The sequence below is a fragment of the Sciurus vulgaris genome (genome assembly GCF_902686455.1).
Source record: "Sciurus vulgaris genome assembly, chromosome: 6".
Lineage (NCBI taxonomy): Eukaryota > Metazoa > Chordata > Mammalia > Rodentia > Sciuridae > Sciurus > Sciurus vulgaris.
Window position 1 is genome coordinate 117,567,609 of NC_136466.1, and position 24,711 is coordinate 117,592,319.

The window sequence follows — 24,711 nt, forward strand, 5'->3', positions numbered from 1 at the left end:
GTTAATTCCCAGGGGTTCATGGAGAGATTATTTTAATGACTGACTCCAATTCTTCCAGGATACAGCACTCCTCCAAATACTTCTCAATTATGAAACACTGAGTACTTAAGAGACGGCTGAAAGCATCTGCAAAAGTTAAATAATACATTCAAAGCTATACTGCCATGGCTAATCAATCAAAATATGTGTGTGCACTTATGCATTAGTCTGGTCAAAAATATATTGCTTGAACAAAGAAACAACCTCTATAAACTCAGATTATGGTCTATTCCACCAGACAGATTGGAAATATAACAAAGTGTTAAAGTCATGAAGGACTTTTTAAAAGATGATGAAGAGGGGCCTGTTCTAGATTAACTAAGGGCCATAGCTGGTCTCTGATGACACGCTAGATCAAAAAAAAAAAAGGGGGGGGGGAGTAGTATTAGAATAGGAAAATTTTAATAATCAACTGTAGCAAAAAATTAAACACACTTGAAAGGAACATGGATGTTCAATGTATTATTTCAACTGTTCTGCACGCACGAAATATTTCAAAACAAAAAAGGAAAACGTATGCATCACTGTGAAATATGCCAAATCAAATGAAAATTTTTTAAAGGAAAGTAGTTCTGGGCAATTACTTCCTCTTCCTTCAAAGGATTTTGATATAACGAACAAAATACTGTGGTTCTTAATGTCCTAAGATCTACCTTTAAAAAAATAATAATAATAAAAGACGTTTATGTACGAAAATCCCATACAAGTTTCAGGTTTTCCGATTAGATAATATTCTATAAAGGGGGGGGGAGGCAAATTTACCACTTCAAATACACTACTTGGGAAGTGGCTGCGGCCTGCGAATGCCAGTCAAGATATGGACTTTAAAAGTACACAAACAGTAGAGATAATCCTCCACCGATTTACACTTCAGGTCCGGTCTAGCGTAACCATTCAAGAGGAAATTTTAATCTATAACCAAGACACGGTCTTTAAAAACACGGCCGGGCTAGGTTAGATAAACCAAAATGATGCTGTTTCTGAGTTCGCCCTGGGTAACAAAAACAACCAGAATTTCATCTTGTTATCAGCCGCAGGTTTCCTGGTCATCACTATCAGCCTGGCACCAAGATCTTAAGACCTGGGCAGTTGCTCAAGTGCAGGCTCCGCGATTTTCAGAGTGCAAAAACGTTATCAGGCGTTTGCCATGAGGGCTATTCCGGGCCCACCTGCGGCCATCTTAAGTGGGGGTGGGGGAGGGATGGGGCATTGAATTCAAAGACCAGGCAGCGAACACAAGTCCCGGAGGCACGGGAAAGGAAATCACCGTAAGTCCTTTGTAAGGGCTCGGTGCAGAGGCTGAGTATCAAAACCTGAATAACAAGGACAGCAGGACCATGGGGCTGCGGGCCCCGTTGCCCTAATCAAATATGGGCACCTAGGTAAGCCCGGGCGATCATGTGACGGCGCCGCGGGCCCGCGCTCTCCCCCACGCCTCGGTTCCCGAGGTCTCTATGGCGCCCGCGCCCCTCCCCCAGCCGAGCTCCTGCACTTACTCCGGGGGGTAGAGCCGCAGCTCCTCGATTTCTCCTAGGAAGGAAAAAAGCGTCCGCATCTGCTCGCTAGTCACGGCCGACGATAGATTCGTCACCTGAATTACCGCCGTGGGGGTAAGGCCGAAGCCTAAACCCAAACCGAAGCCTGCCCCGCTGTTCATCCCGATCCCACTGCCGCTGCCTTCCCGCTCCCCAACGTCTACGACGCGTCAGCGACGAAGCCGGGAAAGCAGAGGACGCGCGGCCGCGAGCGCGCTCCCGCTGGCGAATTCACGACGCCGGGCAGGTCTAGCCGCCCATTTCACAACTCCCCTGCTCCCGGGGCTGCGCGCGCCTGCCGGAAGCGTCGCCGGGGCAACTCGGCGGGTCTCCCGCGGCTGCGCCCTCCGGCCCTCGGGCTGCTCTACACACTGACGCTGCTCTTCTCTCCGTCAGGATTTTGATCGGTGATTTTGGGGGCTTTTGTTTGTTTATTTTTTTTTCCTAAAACTCAATCAAGTTCTCCTGCTCTTGTCGGCGTGGAGGACCCAGGTCTTTCCGGTCGTTAGGTCTGGCTGGGAAGTCAAGCGGCCTGGCCTGCTGATGCCACCCGGGCACCACGGACAAACTGCAGCCCAGCATTGTTCAGTTCAGCGGCTCCCACGTCGCCTATCTTTACGAAAAAAAAAAAAAAAAACGAGAGCCATCCTAATTGTGAAAAACCCTGGAAATTATCACGAAACGTGGAGGTTCCGATTGAAGTAAAGGAGGAGGCAGTGGATCAAAGTTTCTGCGATTGTTTATAACGTGATTTTTTTCACTCGTTCTGCAGATATTAGTGTTTATTGTTATATACTGGACACTTTTAGACAAGGACACGTAAGGAACACAGATCGTCCACTTAGAACTTGCAGCCTGATGAAAGACAATATGTGAGTCTAGAGTAGCTCTTCTCAAATTGCCGACAGCCACACAACCCTGAGGGTCCCGAGACCCTTTCAGTAGGTTCTCAAGGTCAGGGCGAGTTTCATACCACTAGGTTTTGTTAACTTTTTTCATTTTACTGACTTGCGCTGATGACCTAAAAGCAGTTGTAGACACCTTAGCAGGAACCAAGACAATGTCATCAAACTACTAGTAGTTTATATTTTGTATTTCTCACCTCCATCCAGGCACACCACACAAAATTCAAGATTTTTAAAGTAAAGATTTTCTCTTAATGAATATTCTTCACAAAGGAGTAAAAAATAACTAATCTTATCAAATCTGTGTCCTAGAATACAGATCTTTCAAAATAAGTGTGAAGAACTGGAAAGTACTGCTACATGTTAGAAATAGTTGTCTCCAGTAAAAGCATTTATTTGAATTTTCATTTAAAAAATACAAGTTTTTCTAAACATGTATTTGTCTCCTTGAGCTTAAAAGCTTGCCAGTACTTTTCTGCTGAAATCACCAATGATGTCAAGAAATGTATTTCTTAAATTATGTATACATAATGAAACATGACATTTGAATATTCTGTACAACTTAATAAACAACTAATTTCCAAATAAGCAATGTGTGCTATTACCAAAAACAAAGATTGTTGCTTATGCAAGATAAGACTGACAGATTTCAGTGTAGCAGAATATATAAAAGTTTGATTTATATATATGGTTTCAAACTAATCCACATTGCAACTGTATTTTAACAATCTACCACATGTCAAGTTTGGTGTAGTATCAAAGAATAGATTTATCCAAAAAGGCTATGAACATAGTTTTTTTTTTTTTCTTTTTTAACACTTTATCTGTGTGAGGTCAGATTCATTTCTTTCAAACAAAACATACTGCAACAGATTGAATGCACAGATACAAGAATAAAGCTGTCTTCTAGTAAGTCAACTATTAAAGAGGTTTGAAAAATAAAGCAATGCCACTCTTCTCACAAACTTTTCTTGGAAAATGTCATTTTGTCTTAAAGATGCATCATTTAGCCAGCTCGGTGGTGCACACCTGTAATCATAGTGACTCAGAAGGCAGAGACAGGAGGTTCACAAGTTCTGGGTCAGCCTTATCAACTTAAGGAGACCCTGCTCAAAATTTTAAAAAAAGGACCAGGGATGTAGCTAAATGGTAAACTGCTCCTTGGTTCAATTCCCAGTGCCCTGCCCCCATGAAATCATATATATTAGTGCACAGAGTTTATAAATGCTACTTGTTAATGAGTTTTTTAAATATCAAAATTTTTAGTCAATTTCTAATGCAGTAAATATGAATAGCTGCCCCATACATCAAAGTTGTTTAGGGTTCCTAATAAATTTTTAGAGTGCAAAGGGGTCTGAAGACCAGAATGGGATAAACATACAGGGAATTGGGAACGCATGGGGGGCCCTTAAACTTAGTCTTTTTTAAAATATTTTTTATAATTTCATTTTTGGTTGTAGGTGGACACAATATCTTTATTTTATACTTTTGTGGTGCTGAGGATTGAGCCCAGGGACTCACTCATGCTAGGTGAGCACTCTACCACTGAGCCATAACCCCAACCCCTAAACTTAGTCTTAACGGAAGAAGTCCCAGAGCTATTGCTTGAACTGAATCTTTTTTTTTTTTTTTTTTTTTCTTTTTGGGTACTGGGGATTGATTGAACCCAGGGACCCTGAACCACTGAGCCACATCACCAGCCCTTTTTTATATTTTATTTAGAGACAGGATCTTGCTGAGTTGCTAAGTAAGTGCCTTGGTAATCTGCTGAGGCCGGCTTTTAACTCACAATCCTCCTGCCTCAGCCTCTCCAGTTGCAGGGATTACAGGCGTGCGCCACCATGCCTGACTTGAACTGAATCTTGAAGAAGAATTAATTATACAGACAAGGATGAAGGGAGGAGCAGTAAAGTGCGTTCCAGACTGAATATACAAAGGCAGGAAAGTATGTGAGAACCCAAGCGAGGTCCAGAATATTCAAAGCTTATTGTTACTAAACCGAAAGCTGAAAATGACTAGAGATAAATGCAAAAGAATAAACCTTAGTGAAGGATGTGGTGGTGTTATTGAAGACCTTGGAGCAAGAGAGTGGCTACAATCAGATTCACATCTTAAAATAATCACTGTCACCACAATGTGGAATTACAGTGGAAAGGGTGGAGACTAGAAGCAAAGGGTCTGGATTACAGTCTTGCAATAACCTGGATCAGCTATAATGAGGTCCTGAGCAAAAGTAAGTAGTGGTAGTACTGGAGAGAAAAAAAAAAGTTCCAAATATGGGGATCATTAAACCCACTTGAAGATAAAAGGATAAAAGCTATTCACTCAGAAAAATATATGGACATACACTAAGTTTTAGCTACAATTACTAATGCTTTTTGGTCCTCCAAAAGCCATACCATGGATCTCGTGGTTTGACAACAACTAGAACAGCAATTTTCAGACTTCAGTGTGCATCAAGAAATCACCTACATGGCAGGACATGGTGGTTCACACCTCCCAGCAACTTGGGAGGCTGAGGCAGGTGGCTTGCAAGTTTGAAGCCAGCCTTTGCAACTTAGCAAGGCCCTGTCTCAAAACAAAATATATAGAGGGTGTAGTTCAATGGTAGAGCCCCCCCACCCCCGAGACCTGATTCCCAGTATGGGGCTCGGGGGTAAGGATCACCTAGATCACCTAGAGGGCATATCACTGCCCATTACTGACCCCACTCTCAGAGTTTCTAGTTGGGCAGGTTTGGAGTGGAGCCTGAATTTTTTTATTTGTTCTCATTAGTTATACACATGACAGTGCAATGCATTTTGACATATCATACATAAATGGAGTATAACTTCTCATTCTTTTGGTTGTACATGATGTAGAATTATTCCAGTCAGGTAATCATATATGTACATAGGGTAATAATGTCCAATTCATTCCACTGTCCTTGCCACTCCCACATCCACTACACTCCCTTCACTCCACTCTAATCCAGAGTACCTCTATTCTTCCCTAACTCCTCCCCTTATTGTGAATTATCATCTGTATATCACAGAAAACATTTAGTCTTTGATTCCTTGGGGTTGGCTTATTTCATTTAGCATGATATTCTCAGCTCCAACCATTTACCAGCAAATCCCATAATTTCTTTCTTCTTTAAGGCTGTGTAATATTCCATTGTGTATATATTCCACATTCTCTTTGTCCATTCATCTGTGGAAGGGCACCTAGGTTGGTTCCATAGTTTAGCTATTGTGAATTGATCTTCTTTAAACATTGATGTGGCTGTGTCACTGTATTATGCTGTGTTTAAGTTCTTTGGGTACAATCTGAGGAGTGGGATAAGTGTGTCAAATGGTGGTTCCATTCCAAATTTTCTAAGGAATCTCCATACTGCTTTCCAGAGTGGCTACACCAATTTTCAATCCCACCAGCAATGAATGAGTGTACCTTTTCCCCCACATCCTCACAAACATTTATTGTTGCTTGTATTCTTTATAATTTTCATTCTGACTGGAGTGAGATGAAATCTCAGTGTAGTTTTGATTTGCATTTCTCTAATTGCTAGAGCTGTTCAGCATTTTTTCATATGTTTGTTGATTGATTGTATTTCTTTTTCTGTAAAGTATCTTTCAGATCCTTAGCCCATTTATTGATTGGGTCTTTTTTGGGGGGGTTAAGATTTTTGGGTTATTTATATATTTGGGAGATTAATGCTCTGAGGTGCGTGTACTAAAGATTTTCTCCCATTCTGTAGGCTCACTCTTCATGTAAGAATTGCTTTGGGTATTCTGCATCTCTTATTTTTCCAAATGAATGTCATGATTGCTTTTTCTATTTCTATGAAGAATGTCATTGGAATTTTAATATGAATCGCATTAAATCTGTATAATTTTTTGGTAGTGGGGCCATTTTGGCAATGTTAATTCTGCCTATCCAAGAACATGGGAGATCTTCCTATCTTCTAAGCTCTACTTCAATTTCTTTCTTTGTTGTTCTGTAGTTTTCATTGTAGAGGTCTTTCACCTCTTTCGTTAGATTGATTCCCAAGGTTTTTTGTTTGTTTGTTTGTTTGTTTGTTTTAGGCTATTGTGAATGGGGTAGTTTTCCTAATTTCTCTTTCTGTGTATTCATCACTGATGTATAGGAACACATTTGATTTATGGGTGTTACTCTTATATTCTGCTACTTTGCTGAATTCATTTATTAGTTCTAGAAGTTTTCTGGTGGGGTTTTTGGATCTTCTAAATATAGAATTATGTCATCAAGGGCTGGGGTTGTAGCTCAGTGGCAGAGTGCTTGCCTAGCATGTGTGAGGCACTGGGTTTGATCTTCAGCACCACATAAAAAAATAATTAAATAAATTATTGTGTCCATCTACAACTAAAAATATATTTTTAAAACAAGAATTACATCATCAGCAGATAGTGATAGTTTGAGTTCTTCTTTTCTTACTTGTATCCCTTTAATTTCTTTCTTTCTAATTGCTCTGCCTGGAGTTTCAAGGATGATGTTGAATAAACGTAGTGAAAGAGGGCATCCTTGTCTTATTCCAGTTCTTAGAGGGAATGTTTCAATTTTCCTCCATTTAGTATGATGTTGTGGAGCCTGAAGTTTTAACAAATTCCCAGGTGATACGGCTGCTGGTGGTCTCAAGCCTGGATTTCAGATCACAAAAACAGTTTACTTAGCCCACCTGGTAATCTACTGTTGATAGTAAAGCAAAGGGAGAAGTTTGGGTTTCTGATTTGGAGAAATGGATGAACAATGCTATAAGGAGAAAAATACCAGGGAAGAGTAACTTTGTAAGAAAAGAGTTGAAATATTGATATCTGTTAGGAACAGGTTTCTGAAATGAAATTTAGAAAACGTGTCTAGAACTAAGATATAGGTTACGATTTAATACTTCAAGTAGACACAGTTAATGCCAGTAACACTTGTGGCGAAAGTGCAGTCTTAATACCAAAGGGATAAAAACAACAAACAGCCAAGAACAAAACAAAGGCCAGGAAGAGCCAGGAAAGAGGATAGTCACACAAATAGAAGGAGGCAAAAGTTTTCGTATGTAAAAAGTAAGAAACAGGAAAAAATGATGGGAAATATCAAATTCTGCAAAGATGACAAGATCAGCAGATGATGTGCCTATCAGTGGATACAGTGTATCAGCAGAAACAAAGTAACTAATGAGACCAAAGCTCCACCAAGCAGTTCAGGGAAGCAGAGGCAACAGTCTCATTTCTCCAGTTCAATTTCATGAATCTCTCTCTCTTTTTTTTTTTTTTTAAGTGCTTCTCTGGGGAATCCTAAAAGCAATGCTTATTCAATGCTTAGTACTCTTAGAAAGTTACATACAAGTAAATAAATATTTCATCTCCAGGATTTACTCCAAAAAGCAACTTTAAAGTATGTGTTCCTTCATGAATCTCTTGATGAAGCTTCTCAACCCTGGGCCTATCCAAGCCCTGCCAATCGCAGACTGCTCCCCCGATGTCTGAGATACATTTTAGAATTCCAACCTCTCTGCCCTGTTCTGTCTTTAAATTCGGATCCATTCTCATGGTTCCAATATTTCTTCATCACCAGGACTCTAGGTTTCATCAGTATATAACCTAACACCTTCTAAAACAAAATAAGACAGGCAGTGACAATGTTTCAGTGGCAATAAGGGCTCCTCATAAGGAGGGCCAGGCCCATAAGAGCCACCCAGAAACCAAAAATAAGAGAGAGAAGCTACAGCAAATAAATGGGAAAAAATCATAAATATATGCATTAATTGTTTAATGTTTTTGTTAGACTGAGATCAGGAAGTGACTTTGGAGACAGTAGTTTCAGAGAGTACAGGAAAGGAAGAGAATGTTTAAATGGAATAGGTACATGAACTCTACCTACAAGAAGAGGCTTAGTGACTTTGTTTAGTCTGCTTGCTTTGCTGTCAAACAAGATGTCTTATAAATCTATTCCATGGAGTTTGAAAGGACATTGTGACAATAGGTAACAATTTAGAAGTAATTTCAGGTAAGGAAGTGTCAATATGTAGTCCTATTTTTGAAAGAGGAGTGCCAAATAAGACTTAGGATAGCAAGAGAGCACTGAGAGAAGGATTCATAGGTTGTACTTGTACTAGAAAGAATCAGAAAAGGAGTGAGAGTTGTGCCTGTGTGTGTATGTGTGTGCCATCTATGTGTCTGATGAGTGCACACACACATTTGTGATATGTTTTAGAATAAGACTCTTCCAGAAATTAAGCAGAAATTCATGTTCTTCTGTGATAAACCACCTGACCTTTTTCTTTCGGGATCTAGAATTCTCAATTCATGATATCTTTCATGGGCTAGTTCTGGATTTTTTCCTTTTTTTTTTTTTTAGACTTTTTTTTTTCAGGGCCGAGGACCAAACTCAGGGCTTTGCACGTGCAAGGCGCTCTGCCACTGAGCTAAATCCCCGACCCCTAGTTCTGGAACTTTACCATTGGCATTGCTCTGGCTAACTTAAACAGAAAGGAAAATATAGACAGTGATGGCAAGGGTATTTCACTGAGTGGAAGAAATAATTGCACAACCAATCTTGAGAAAGTATGTGACCAGAACGTGTTTAGAAAGCTTAACAATCTAAGCAAGACAGAAAAAATATATATGCTATGTTTTGAATGTATCTCCCAAAGTTCATATGTTGGAAACTTAACCCACTGCAAGTGTTGAGAGGGAGGACTTTCAAGAGGTGATTACATTATGAGGACTCTGCACTTAGAAATGGGTTATGGGTTACTGGCTTAATGTCACTGTCATAGCAGTGGGTTCATTACTGTGAACCCACTTGGCATACTGAGTCAAGACCTTCTAAAACAAAATAAAGTTTAAACTTCTAATGAGTTCCATTGTTTAGCTCTCTCTTGCTCTCTCCTGTGTTCACAGGAACACACACAAGGGCTCCCTTGCCTTTCTTCCTTCTGCCATGGGATCATGTGGCAAGAAGCCCCCCTCCCCACGCAAGACCCTCACACTTGGACCTTTCAGCTTGCAGAACTGTAAAAAATAAATCTCTGCTCTTTACAAAGTAATGAGTCTCAGGTATTCTGTTATAGCAGCATAAAATGGACCAACAGTATTTAATAGAATTGTAGACAAACTGCAGAAACAAATCTTAAAAAGGAAAGTGATCAGGGCATCTCTGGGAGGTTTAACAACAGATATTCATAGGCCACCTCAAAAGTACTGTCAATCAGAAAAATCAACTCCAATAGCTCTCCAGTTCACACAACCACTGATCTGCCTCTTTCCATACATTTGCCTCTGCTAGAGAGTATGTATAAATGGAATTGATAACATATATTCCTTAGCATCTGGCTTCTATCACTGAACATGGTTTTCAGGTTCATTCATGCTAGAGTATGTATCAGAGTTTATGATTGTTTATTGCTGAGTAATAGTCCATAGTAGAATATTCAAAATGTTTATTCAACGGTTAATGAGCATTTGGATCATTTTCATTTTTGTGTTATATGCCACTATGAACACTCATACACTCATATAGTAAGTTTCTTTTTAAAAAAAATTTTTGTAGTTGTACATGGACAGCAAGCCTTTTTATTTATTTGTTTGTTTGTGTATTTATTATGTAGTGCTAAGGATCGAACCCAGTGCTTCACACATGCTAGGCAAGCACTCTGCCTACTCTGAGCTACAGCCCTGGCCCTAGTATTTCTTTAACTTTTAAAAAACTGCCAGACTGTTTTCCAAAGATGCTGTACTTTTTCTTGTTTGTTTGTTTTTAGTGATACTGGGGATTGAACCCAGGACCTTATACATGCTAGGGGATTGAACCCAGGACCTTATACATGCTAGGCAAGAGCTCTGTCACTGAACTACATCCCCAACCCATTCTTAATTTTATTTTGAGACAGGTTCTCAACAACTTAGTGAGGCTCTAAGCAAATTAGCAAGACTCTGCCTTAAAATAAAAATAAAAATATAAGAAAAAATGAAAGAGCTGGGGATGTAACTCAGTGGTTAAGTACTGCTGGGTTAAATCCACAGTACAAAAAAGTAAAAAATAAAAACCCTCCCAGGATTGTGATAAGAATTGCATTGAATCTGTAGTTGAATCTAAGGTTTCCCATTCACGGCTATGGAATGCCTATTTATTTAGGTCTTCCTCACTGTCTCTCTGCAGTGTTTTGTAATTGTTTTACCCTTGTTAAATTCATTCCAAAGTATTAGACTTTTTAATGCTATTGGGAGTACAACTGTTTTCTTAATTTCATTTTTTAATCTTATTATTTTTGGAGGAGTGGGTTTCTTTTTTTCTTTTTTCTTTTTTTCTTTTCTTTCTTTTTTTTCTTTTTTTTTGTCTTTTTTTTTTTTTTTTTTTTTTGTCTTTTTTGGAACTGGAGGTTAAACCCAGGGCTTTGCAAATGTGAGGCAGATGCTTTGCCACTGAGCTACATTCCAGACTTTGATTTCAGTTTTGGACTGCTCTTAATATATAATTTTACTCTAGTAAAATAATTTGATTATTAAAATTGGTGCATATTGATTTTGTATCCTGAGACCTTGCTAAAGTAGTTATTTTTTGTTATTTCTTTTGGATTTTCTACATACAGGATCATATAGTCTGTCAATAGGAAACAGTTTTATTTATTTCTTTCCCTGTACTCTGTATATCTTTATTTTTTGTATTATTATACTGATGAGAATCTCCAGTGCAAAGTTGACAGAAACAAGAAGAACAGACATCTTGGTCCTGTCCTGATCCCTAGGGGAAGGCTCAATCAGTAAATATGAGGCTAGCTCTAGGTTTTGTTTTGTGGTTGATGTTGTCTGACCTGCAGGGGATCAACCCCAAGGCCTCCCACATGCTAGACCAGCACCTCACCTCTGAGTTGTACTCCCAGTCCTCAGTTGGTTTTCCTTGATTTTAAGGAGACTAACAGTGAGGATGCTCCTTTACAATACTAGATTGTTAAGTTTTTATCATGCATAAATGTTGGATTTTTTTTTGCATCTACTAAGACAATTATATGATATTTCTAGGATAAATGCCATATGGTCATGGTGATTAATCTTCATTATATGTTGCAAACATTTAAATATATATCATGTAATATATTATTATGGTGCAATTATCTAATTATATAATTTATAATTTGTTGGCAAAAATGTGTTCAAATTATACCTGATTATCCTTCCAATTCCTATAAGACCAGTAGTAATGCTCCCTTTTTCATTTCTGATATTGACAATTTGCCTTCTCTTTTTCTTGGATGGCCTAGCTAGAGGATTATCAATTCTCTTGCTCTTTTCAAATAAGCAAATTTAGTTTCAGTGATTTTTCTCTATTGTTTTTCTGCTTCCTATTTCATTGATTTCCACTCTGATTTTATTATTTCCTTGCTTCTGCTTGCTTTGGGTTTAATTTGCTCTTCTAGTTTTTTAAGGTAGAAACTTACATTGTTGGTTTTAGACTTTGTTTTCTAATATCATTTAATGCTACATGTTTTACTCTAAGTAATGGGAAATACTCCCTTTAGGTTGTTGGGCAGTTCTGACTGTTCAGCAGCAGGCGTCTCACCCAGAAGCCCTATCATACAAATTCAAGTTGCTTTTTGTTACTGATTTATAATTTGTTTTGGTTAGAAAACATAATATGAATAATTTTAAATTTACTGAAATTTGTTGTATGGCCTAGCATATGTTCTATCCTGGAGATGTCTCCATGTGCACTTGAAAAGAATGTGTATTCTGCTCTTTGGTAGAGTGTTATGTAAATGTCACTTAGGTCAAGTTGGTGGACAATGCTGTTCAAGACTTTTGTTTCCCCTGGGTGTGGCAGTGGTAGCACACCACTTATAATCCCAGGGACTCAGAAGATTGAGTCAGGAGGATCCCAATTGTGATATCAGTCTTGGCAACTCAGTGAGACCCTGTCTCAAAATCAAAAATAAAAAGGTCTGGGGGTGTAGGTCAGTGGAAGAGTCCCCCTGGGCTCAATCTCCAGTATTTCCTTGTTTGATAAGCTATACAGGATCCTAGCACGGGAGAAGCTGCCCACACTGCAGAAGCATGGTGGTGGGCAGCTGTATGCACTGCAGGAGCTGGGTCTGGTAAAAGCATGCATCTTATAGGAGCTGCCCAGTGAAAGCACACCAGAACCAGGAAGAAAGTCCTTTCATGCTGCAATGATGTTCCAGTGCCCTCTACTGAAAAGGTAGATTTGATATTATGCTATCTGGCAAAGGAAAAAATATACAAAGGGCCCAGAATCGTTTTCATACAAATGAAAATCAAGGGTGTATTTGGAGGTAAGAAGCAAGCAAATTTGTCACCTCTGTTGTGTGTGGCCACTAATGTCCCGGCTTTGTTTTTTTAAATTCTTATTGTATCTTTTAGCTTGTTTCTGATATGCTGTCCCTCTCTACATAGTCTGGTAATCACTGGTCTGAGAATGTGCTGAAACAACTCAAACCAGTAAGATTTTCAATCCTGTCTGTGGATGTGGATGTGGGTTCTTGAGTACATTCAAAATTCAAGCAGTTTTCAAGTCTGTCCCCATGTGTTACTTCCTAGCAGGCCTTTTCAGGTGTCCCACACACATGCACACAGACTACCAGTTAGCTAGAGCTGTGCAGAAAGCCTGTCCAGCCTCCGTATGATTCTCTTATTGACCTGCTAGTCAGCAGGTCTACCACTCACCCAACCAGACCCATAACCTTCATTCTCCCTTCATTTCCTATCCAGTTTGCTACTTTTACTGCAAGTGTTGGGTGGTATTTTCTGCTGATTGCTCTGTATACAGTCAACCCCCTTAGGCAGTGAAGCTGCTAGATTCCATGGCCAGATCCATCTTGGTAAACTTCATGCCATCAGAGCATGAGGAGGGATGGAGATAGGAGCACCCCAGACGGGGACCCCACAGACTCCCCACTGCTCTTACTCGAGGTTTAGCAGTTTTTCATAAATAAGCACTTCTCAACTTGCTTACTTAGTCAACTTTCCAGAGTCCTTAAACAGCTAGTTTAGACAGTTGTCCAGTTGTTCGTGGGGAGATCATCTTCCAACCTCTTTACTTCATTATGACCAGAAGTTCCCACCAATGGACTTCTTTATATATATATACAGGTGGCACATGGTGCCAATTTTTGCAGATATTCCAACTCAAGTTTACAAGTTAACCTTTGCCACCGCCTTGGCTAAATCTTGAACTAGTGCAGAATTCAGTTGTGCAAGAATGCTGATCTTTGCATGCTTAGATGTGGCATACTTGTTCTTGATAGTCATATGCTTTGTAAGCCCATGCTTCACCATGACTATATTTGTAGCCAGGTGCTGCATAATAGGAAGAAAAGACTCTTTGGTATATAACAGGTAATGCTATAGAGTTGTTGTCCATTCACTATTGTCAAGAATTTTCAGTGCTAAGCAAAAAGCTCCTGCTGCAATTTGAGAAGGAGGAAAGTGCACCATACCGTAGTTCAACATAGTTCCATCAGGTATTTAGCCATGGTATGTTTCTCAACATCAACCTCTCCGATCTTAGAGGCTCTATGAAGGAAGTGCAGTGGTGGGGGCAACCCAGACCAAACTTTAAAACTCTCAGAAACTTCATTTCCATCTATCTGATTTGGTGCTTAGTATAAGTGTTGTTAGTCACAAAAGCAAAGTCACCAATTTCTGGAGGGTACACTTCTTCATATTTGCTTGAAATAAACATGGCAGTGACACCAACCAGCTGCAGCATCTTCTTGGGCACATAATTATCCTACAATGAGAATTTCACCTGGATAAATAGCATGTACTTGAAAAGGAGATACAGTTATGAAGGAGACATACAGCAAAATCTTAACTAATGATATCCTATCTCTTGAGAGATTTTAGCTGAAAAATCAGTTTCTTGGACTCAACTAGGATGCTAGAATGGAGAACCCTCAGTTATTGAACCAGGCTCACCTGCATGAACCGATCAATAATGGCAACAGTCATATAGCCTCCTGCAGCAACCTGAATTTCATTTGAACCTGTACTAGCCAGTCAGGATGGCTCTCATGTTTCCAGTGACTTCCTGACCCAGTAGCTATTTTGGTCTCACTGATTGTTCTTCCTCAAGTTGTCTCAGATAAGCATAAATATCCTTTACATATTTACTACAAAGGTTTGGATCTGCTCCCTCTTCTGCATCCACATCATTTACTGCAAGAATTACATCAGAAAAAGCCTGACAGAGATATTCTTCTGCAGGAGCACATCCAGATGCTTCCATTGGGCTTGGAGAGGGAGTATCAACCAAAATAGGTTCATGCAAAAGTTTTTCTTCTTTGACAGGCTCAGGTTCAGGTTCTGGTTCAGTTTCATGCTCTGGCACACACACAGGTGCCTTTTCCAGAGGTTTTGGAAGTTTCTAAGCAATAACTTTTCCAGTAGCTGATGGTTTTGCTTCCTTTTTCAGAGGCACTCTAGCCTGCAGCTATTCACTGACTTTATTGCCAATATCTCCAAGAGCTGTTCTTGGCCTTAGCCCAGGCTTGGAGGCTGCAGCAGTGGCCACAGGGACACGCTTTGCACCTGCCATACTGATCTTGGCCTTATTTTCAGCATTAATTTTCGTGTTCCTGGTGACTCAGAGCGCCATGGCTTTCTCTTTACCAGACAGCAGCTCAGCTGGCAGATGCAGCAATAGGAACATCAGAGCCTCGGACCAACCAAAGACCTGACCCCACCACAGATAAACAGCCATTCCTCTGCAGCACGCCCCTGCCAATGGACTTTAAAATGAACATTTATTCACCTCTGGGAGAAGGTTCATAACACTTGTCATTTATGTGAGGCTCCTAAGAGGTGCAGCCATATGACCAAATCTCAAGGAAACATAAATTGTTGGTTTAAGTATCATAAATTTCTCTCATTACATACCAAATTTTCTGTATTTTTCAAATACAGAAAATAAAGCACAGAGTTCCACTCAACATACACTTACTGAGACTGACTGTCAGGCACTACCCCAGGTGCTAGGGTGACAGCAGTGAACTAAGAATCCTCTGGCCTCATGATAGTGTTCCAGGGAATTCAATTCCAGAGGCTGAGAAATGTCCAAGATCACATGACCAGCAAGTGAAGGCTCCAGGCTGGTTGACTTCCCAGGTCTTTCTACTTTGCCTCTCAACCATAACTCAGGTGTGAATGATGTTTTTCAATGTACAGTGAATTTTAAACAATTTTACCTTGTTTAATCCTCTTAATCATACTTTAAGGAATCTTTGAAATTAGCTGGGAGTGGTGGCTCATGTCTGTAATCCTAGATACTGAGAGGCTGAGACGGGAAGATCACAATTTTGAGAACAGCTTGGGAAATTTAGGGAGATCTTCCTGCCTTAGCCTCCTGAATAGCTGAGTTTATAGGCCTGCATCACCACAACTAATATACTTTTTACATTCTTGAAAAAATTTTTGAATGAGTAACACATGTACAGGATGAAAAACTCAAAAAATGCAAAAGGATAGATAGAGTCTCTCTCACCCATGTTTCCCTTTATACCACTTTACCACTTGTTAACATCCTTCTTGGCCAGACACTTAACTGGGTACCTATAGGTCTTAACCAAATGTTTCAAAGTAACCATATATACACACTATAGTGTTAAGGCCAATATAAAGGTAGTTGAATTTTTAAGATAAGTCTTTCTTGACTTTTATCCATAGGAAATTGCATTGATCATATGAGCCATACTAAAACCCCTTCCTGACTTTCCTGGTTTTAAAAATGAGGTAATAGCTGGCACAGTGGTGCTCCTGTAAGCCCAGCAATTCAGGAGGCTGAGGCAGGAGGCTCCCGAATTCAAAGCCAGTCTCAGCAAAAGAAAGGTGCTAAGCAACTCAGTGAGACCTGTTTTTAAATAAAATACAAAATAGGGCTGGGAATGTGGCTCAGTGGATGAGTGCCCCTGAGTTCAACCCCTGGTACCAAAAAAAAAAAAAAAAAAGTGGGGAAACAGTCAAGCAAGAATTACTATAAACTAGGGCTAAAAGAATAAAGTGACTTAGTCCTTCAATTAAAATTAAGGGTAATGACAAATTAGTAAAATGGTGGAAAGAATATAGATGTTCATACTACTAATTTTTCAAGCTTCTTATATAAGTTTCAATTTTTCAAAGTAAAGGTTTTGGGTGTAGCTCAGTGGAAGAGGACTTGCCTAGCATGTGAGAGGTCTTGGGTTCAATCCCTAGCACCACAAAATAAATAAGGCGACAACAAGAAGATATCTAATTTTTAAAACATTTAAATTTAATTCAGGCATGATGTATTTCCCTCCCAAAACAAAGGAGCATATTAAAATTCTAATTTTAAAATGAGATAAATTTTAATTGACTTTTTTCTTCCTGTTCTGGGGATCAAACCCAAGGCCTGGCAAGCACTGTTTCACCCCCAACCAACCCCCAAACAATTTTTAATTTACAAGAATGTTAGGAGCCATCTATGAGCTGTGTGTGAACTGAGCAACGTTCCAGCCATTAGACAGAGACACCGCTCCTTTGGGAACTCCTGGGCAGAACCCCCCAGTTCCAGAATGGCCAAATCACCCTGACCTAGCTCACAGCTCCAAGTTCAAACCCAGCCCCTGAGATGGAAGTAACCCGCCAAGAACCAAATGCCAAATAACCTGTCTACTGCAAGATCCCTGCCACACCTAGAAGCAAGCGCTGAAAGACTCCTCCCACACTGAAACCTTATACCTACTGATCCCTTTTGATCTGTACCACTATAAATAAAGCAAGTGGAGCTTCTTCTCTGTTAGAGCCAGACCCTTCTGGTCTGCTCAACTGGTCACACGCCTGCTTAAAAGATATTCTTGCCTTTTGACTTTATTTTCTGATTTATTACAGAGCTTTTATTTCACAGCCAGCCCATCCCTCTAAGAGGTACCCACTCCCTCACGCATGAGACAAGAGGGACCTTAACTTTACGATATGGTTTCTTTAAAAATCAAGCTTCCTATGTGCACATGTATTGATTTTTTTTATTTTTATTTTTTACAGACTACATTTTGATTCATGGAGGAACTTTCAGTTTCTATAAAACACAAACACACATGCTGGTTTTGGTGAGGGATACCTTTAATTGTAAGTGAAGTGGGGCTACCAGGAAATATGTAAGAATCTAGGTCTTGAATTAGAAAACTGAACTAAAAATAATTTGCAAAACTAAGTTATATGCATGTCCCAATATACTGCAAAGAACCCCACCACTCTATATAATTGACATACACCAATAAATTTTTTTAAATGCTACCAATGGAGGAAATTTATGAAAAGGTAAAGATATATATATATATATATATATGGCAAATACATATACATATTTTTATAACTTCATGACAAAAATGCTATATTCAGTTATGACATTTGCCTTTTTATCTGTAGAATTCTTTTGGATGTTTCGTGTACACAATTAAGTTGCTCTGTATAATCATATGGTAATCATATTTCTTTTCATTTCTTATACACCTTGTTTTATTGTGTTTGTAATGATGTTTTTAAAATGTTAACTACAGGTACTCATATAATTCTGGAAGAATGATTTCACCATTAAATGAAATCAAGTGGGTTGTGCATGGTTTTTATCTTTTTTGGGTTTTTTTTTTTTGGTTATTATCATATGAATAAAGATGTCTCTATTTGTTTTATCATGGGTTTATCACTAGCAATAAATTTTATTAAATGATTTTATACATCTAAAACATTTGCAAGAACGTGTTTCTTCAACACAAGTTACTGACAGTGAGGTTTTTAGACATGAGTTTAATTAAGACCCAATTATTTTTAGCATTGAATTAACTGAGAGTTGTTATATAAGGAATCGAGTTGAGAAACAGGAAAACAGTAGCAGTTCTATTTCTTCTCTAAAAGTAGCATTTATAAAATCCGATTACAAAATGGGATCTGCATCTTCAATGTTTTGAAAATATACAGAAGCATAAAATAATCCATTTACTATCTGATCATTCAGAAGTCTGTTAAAATTATGGCGTATATGCAGCTAGCCTTTTTGTATACATATACACATATTTTTACAAAATGATCCTGTGCCGGTCTCCTTGGTTGTGTTCTGTGTTTCCTGAATCCTGTTTTTCTTGGCCTTCTTTTTCAGTTTGCTGGACTATAGCCCTAAGTGATTTCCTAAGAGGGTGTTATGTCACTAAGATTTGTCAGGTCTTATGTATCCAAAAATGCTTTCTTCAATTGACAGTTTGATTGTCTACCTGAGTGCGAATAGATAATTATTCAAAGTGATTTTTCAATCATTGCTCATCTTCTAGTATCCAGCATTGCTAACAAAATATTATCAGATATCATCCACAGAATTTTCAGTGGTCAGTTTTTCCTCTCTACAAACTTTCAGAATTCACTAGAAAAGCCATCTGAAGCATTATAGAGGGGCAGGGAGAAGAGAAGAGAAGGTTTTTAAAGTACAAATTATTTAATAGTTTAATAGTTATGTGCATATTCAGATTTTATATGTCTTCTGCAGCCAGTATGCTAAGTTATGCATATGTGTATGCATGAATATTTTAGAAATTTGAACATTTATTAAGCTTTGCAGATTTATTGGCCTAAAGTCACTCCAAATTTTACTTTATGTTCTTTTTAATGAATGAAAGTTCTGTCATGGTGTTCCCTTATTCATTTCTCTCCGTTTTCCAAGGTCTCACGAATAATCACTTCTATTAGTTTTTAAAAATGTATTTGTTTTCTATTTTATGACTTTCTTATCTTGAGATCCCTTCTCTTTTGGGGGGTTTAGTATGCTATTCTTTTTCTAATTTCTTTTTGATGGAAGCTTAAATGATTGCTTTTGAGTTCTTTTTTTTTTCTTTTTAATTATGTAAATTCTTTTAACATCCTCCTAGAATAAGATAAAAAATATATTCAGCATAAAAAAGCTACTTCATGTGCCTTCTAATCAATAATTCCCCATTATTTTTACCTCAATTATAATAGATCAGTTTTACCTGTTTTTGATTTTTTTCCTGTGGATGAAGCCATACTCTTATGTACATCTTCTTATGCTTAATTTTGTGGTTTTGAGATTGATATTTTGTTATGGGTATTATAAGATATATATATAATATATATATTAATATATATATAATTAATATATATATAATATATATAATATATATATATATATAAAACTTTGGAAGAAACTACCAAAGGATTTTCCAATTGGTTATATTGTGTAATACTCAACAAACAATATTTGAAAGCATTCATGGAAATGTTTTTATTTTTCTTGGGTAAATGCCTAGGAGTGGAATTTCCAGTTCATATAATTAATTCTTTAACTTCTATAAGAAAGCATAAAATTTGGAAGGTGGATCTGAAGATGTGGTCATGTTCCTGTATCTTTCCATCATTTCTGTTTACAAGCATGATTGTGGAGGTGTAGGGCTGTTCATACTTGGAGCTGCATGGAAGATCTCAAGGTCCAAGCTTCAAGTGTACAAGGGGACAAGACACAGTTCATCTGTTTTTATCAGTGCAGATGCAGCAGGTGCAGAATGGTTCTACAAACGTTCTGGCACCAGATTCCTAATCCCTGGATTATAGTTATGGTGGTTTGTTCCTGGATATAACAGTTTTTGTGGCAGCTCCAATTCCAGGATCACAGATAAGGCAGTATATTTACAGAACCAAGAGCTGCTGGAATAACTTCCAAATTCAACAGCTTATTACCAATTGTGGCAGAAATAGCACCTCCCAACTAGGCTAGTCTTATAACGTTGTTTTCAGAGTCATTTTTTTCTGTAGCCCTTATAGAGATCTTATAAGCACCAAGTTTTTCATACTGAATTCCTTTCTATTGAAAGTAGCTATAATAATGTCTTAGTCTATTTTGTACTACTGTAACAAAATACCTGAGGCTGAATAGTTTATAAAGAAAATAGGTTTATTTAGCTTACAGTTCTGGAGGTTCAAGATGGCACTGGCATCTACTCAGCTCTGGTGAGGCCCTCATGGGAATGACATCAGGGACCAAACATGTCTGAGAGGTAGAGAGATCACATGGTGAAACAGGAAGCAAGAGAGAATGCTAAAACAGCCAACTTGCTTTATTATTTTGAGAACTAATCCACCATTCAAGACCAGCATTAATTCCTTGGGACAGTAATGCCCCTCATGACCTTCACCTCACCACCGTCACACTAGGTACCAAGCCTCTAGCATCTGAAACTTTGGGGGACACATTCAAACCATAGCCAAATGATAGCAAGTAGTTTCTGGTATCTGAAAGACACATATACACTGAATATAAAATAAAGCAACATAAAATGTCTAAAAATAAGACAGGGGATATATCCGAGGGGTTAAGCACTTGTCAAGTATACACAAGGCCCAAGGTTTGAATCACAGCACTGCAAAAAGAAAAAAAAAAGTCCAAAATTAATAATGGTTGGCTAAAAGAAAGCAAGAGATCATGATCTTTTTGTTGATTAAGGTTGAATTCAGAGTGAGAATCAGTAACTGTGAAATTAAAATTATTATATATCCCAAATACACAAAATCAGTTTTGCTCAAAATTATACTTGAAATCACAAGCCACAAGTTTATTTGGCCCCTAATGAGATTCTTTACTTTATTTAGTTTGAGATAGGGTCTCCTTATGTTGCTCCAAATGACCTCAAACTCCTGGGTTCAAGTGATCCTCCTGCCTCAGTTTCCTGAGTAGCTGAGACTACATGTACCGCCTCACCCACCACCACTCCTGCTTCTTTTAGTGAAGAAGTTGTTGACCCAAGGAAATTTGAAAACCTCAAATACTGAGTTTGCCTTCAAGTTTCAGGGATTAATGTTGAAAAATATTTATTTTTTTTTACCATAAACTTTAAGTTAAACCTTACTTATTCTGTATTTGGCATCCTAAACTTGAGTTTCTAAACAATTTTACTTAAAATACACATGAAGAACTTCTCTGCAATATTCAAAGGTTTGTGCCTATGATTTTTTCCAAGCAATACTGACCTGTCCTTGGTGTTATGTAAATTTGTTGTAGATAAACATATTCATTTGTATAGTGAATTGTTTTGTTGACATACAGTTCTAAATTTATTGGCATAAGGTTGTTCATAACATATTTTATGATGCTTTTAATATTTTAATATCTGTAATGAAGTTTCATTTTTTATTTCTTTTTAAAAAATTTTTTTAGTTGCAAATGGATCTTTTATTTCATTTATTTACATGTGGTGCTGAGTATCAAACCCAGAGCCTCACACATACCAGGCAAGTGCTCTACCACTGAGCCACAGCTCCAGCCCCTCATTTTTCAATGCTAATGTTATGCCTTCTCAAGACCAAAATAAAAGAAAATAAGATCTGGTCACATCCTCGTCAGATTATAGAAAGAGAACAATAAGGGAAAATAATAAATGCAGTTAAAGACAAATGGCTTCTTCCACACAAGAGAATACTAATAAGAATAGTGACTAATTCCTCTTCAGAATTAATGAAAATTAGAAGGGAATGGGAAAAATTTATACTGTTGAAAGAACAAATGACAACTTGGAATCATATATCCTGCAATATATGATGAAATAAGACATTTTCATAAACTGGAAACTGAAATAAATCGCAATTAGTTCACCTCATGATGGTACTGGTATCCATCTGGAAGCTGGGTTACTCAGAAGACTAGATGGAAGGATCACAAGTTGGAAGTCAGCCTGGGTGACACAGTAAGACTCTGTCTTTTTTTTTTTTTTTTTTGCGGGGGAATCATACCAGGGATTGAACCCAGGGCACTCAACCACTGAGTCACATCCCCAGCCCTATTCTGTGTTTTATTCAGGGTCTCACTGGGTTGCTCAGTGCCTCACTTTTGCTGAGGCTGGATTTGAACTTGCAATCCTCCTGCCTCAGTCTCCTGAGTCACTGGGACTACAGGCTTATGCCATCACACCCAGCTAAACTCCATCTTTAATAATAATAATAATAATAATAATATTCTCCCTGAGTATAGAATTCCACTGATTCTGCTACTCTTTGGGTTGCTACTTTTGCTGTTGAAAAATCAGCTGCCAGTCTATTTGCTAAATACTTGTCTTGATGATAATCTGTTGCTGTTGTTGTTGGTTTTTTCCCCTGATTTATTTTAAGATCTCATTCTTTATGGACATGCAATCTTCAAAAATCTTTTAAGAAACAACTTAGAGCCAGGCATGGTGGTGCACGACTGTAATCCCAGCTGGTCTGCAGGCTGAGGCAAGAGGATCACAAGTTTGAAGCCAGCCTCAGCAACTTAGTGAGACCCTGTCTCAAAATAAAATAAAATGAAAAAAATTTTAAAAGATTAGGGATTTAGCTCAGTGGCAGAGTACCCCTGATTCAATTCCCAGTACTGTAAAAAATAGATAAAATAGAGAAAACTTAGAATTTTAAAATTTTATTTATTTTCCTTTTACTGTTCTCTTTTTAATTTAATTTACTATTCTTGTGATTCTTTGTTGTCAATTTATATGTATGAACGAAGGACTAGTGGCAAATGTGTAAGTAGTCCTGTTCCTTCCTGGGTCTCTCCCCAGCTCTGAAAGTCTTCTTTGAGCTCTTTGTGCCAGAAACTGTCATCCTGCAAATTTCACTAATGTGTAAAAAGCAAGAAGCCAACAATCAGTAAATCCCAGAAAGAAAAAAAAAAACAACTTTATGCCTTTAGTAAATATGGGGCCCTTGGTACTTGTAGCCCAAACAGTGAATGGGGTCAGAGCAATTATTCGTGTATAGACCTGGGTTAATTTAGACCACGATGAGAAAGTCATGGCAGTCCTGCTCAGTACTGTGCATGGTGTGTGTGCACGGCTGAGGAGCTAAAGGTGTGAGCTGCCATCTGTGAAATTATAACTGAGTGCCTCCAACTCAGAATCCTGCCCAGGTGGAAAAATAGTTTTTTCACTGACTAGATGAGGCAGGGAATTGAGAAATAAGGGAATCTACTAAGTGCCTGGTTACAGCAGCTGGGCAGGACCTGTTCCACAGACATGCCAGATGGGGATTTTGACTGGGATACACATCTATAAAACAGGAATGGAGGGAGGGAAGACAGAACCCTCTCTTGTTTCTATCATGAAAGGATGTTGCATTTTGTCAAATAATTTTTTCTGGATGAAATAATCATGTGGATTTCTCCCTTTCTCCTACTAAAATGTTGTATCTCATTGATTAATTTTTGCATCTTGAACCACCCTTGCATTCCTGGGATAAATCTCACTGGGTCATGGTGGAGTATCCTCTTACTGCGCTGCAGGATTTAATTTTAAGTTGGCATTTTGTGAGGACTTTTGCATCTATGTTCATAATGATACTGGTCTGTACTTTTATTGTAATGTCTTTGTTTGACAGTTATCAAGGTTAATACCACCCTCATAGGACAAGGTATTAAGTGTTTCCTCCTTCTTGGTTTTCAGAAGAGTTTGAGAAAGATTAATGTCAATTCTTTTTTTTTTTTTTTTTTTCCTGTATTGGGGATTGAATCCAGGGGCACTTAACAACTGACCCATATCCCCAACACTTTTTTATATTTTATTTAGAGACAGGATCTCACTAAGTTGCTTAGGGCCTCTCTAAATTGCTGAGGCTGGCTTTGAACTCACAATCTTCTTGCCTCAGCCTCCTGAGCTGCTGGGATTACAGGTGTGTGCCACTGTACCCAGCTTCTTCTTTAATCATTTGATAGAACCCACTAATGAAGATACCTTGTCCTGGGCTTTTCTTTCTTGGAAGTTTCTTTGATTCAATGTCTTTATTGTAAATTACATTAACTATGAACAAAGAAAGTTTTATTTTTTCATTTTCAATCTATGTACCTTTTCTTTTTCACTTATTACTGCATTAGTAAGATGTCCTCTACTTCCATTTTGAGACTGCCCAAGTTTTTGAGACTTCCACTTTTAAGTTGCCCAAGTTGGCCTCAAGCCCCAGGAATCAAGCAATCCTCCTACCTCAACCTCCAAAGTACCTGAAACTAAGGCTACTAGGAATTCCAGTACAATGTTGAATAGCAATGGTGACACAGTGTGTTCTTTTCTTGTTCTTAGTAAGAAAAGTATCTAACTTCTCACCATAAGTATGCTTGCTATAGCTCTTTTGTAGTTGTTCTTTTAAAAAAAAATCTTTTTAGCTGGATATGGTGGCACACATCTACAATTCTAGTAACTTGGGAAGTTGAGGCAGGAGGAGCATAAGTTCAAGGTCAGCCTGGGCAACTTGGTGAGA

General features: G+C 38.3%; 1 protein-coding gene and 2 pseudogenes across 4 annotated transcripts in view; 1 reads left to right on the top strand and 2 right to left on the bottom strand.

The window, feature by feature from the left end:
- SREK1 (splicing regulatory glutamic acid and lysine rich protein 1) overlaps nucleotides 1-1,878 on the bottom strand; it is a 36,019-nt gene extending 34,141 nt beyond the window's left edge. Inside the window, exon 1 of one of the 2 annotated variants that reach the window (XM_079144869.1) lies at nucleotides 1,536-1,878. In XM_079144869.1, coding sequence (XP_079000995.1) covers nucleotides 1,536-1,696 — 161 coding nt within the window. In that variant the 5' untranslated portion in view covers nucleotides 1,697-1,878. The remainder of the gene's footprint in view (nucleotides 1-1,535) is intronic. The other variant, XM_079144868.1, reaches the window with a different exon arrangement.
- LOC306664130 (high mobility group protein B1-like) overlaps nucleotides 1-24,711 on the top strand; it is a 642,241-nt pseudogene that overhangs the window by 110,811 nt on the left and 506,719 nt on the right. The window lies entirely within an intron of this gene.
- The window catches only part of LOC306664350 (G2/mitotic-specific cyclin-B1-like), a 45,976-nt pseudogene continuing 23,009 nt past the window's right edge, over nucleotides 1,745-24,711 (bottom strand). The window contains exons 2-6 of the transcript in view: nucleotides 14,401-15,066; nucleotides 13,848-14,212; nucleotides 13,627-13,760; nucleotides 2,112-2,187; nucleotides 1,745-1,959 (exon numbers count right to left, since the gene is read on the bottom strand). The product of the transcript in view is annotated as a G2/mitotic-specific cyclin-B1-like (transcript). The remainder of the gene's footprint in view (nucleotides 1,960-2,111; nucleotides 2,188-13,626; nucleotides 13,761-13,847; nucleotides 14,213-14,400; nucleotides 15,067-24,711) is intronic.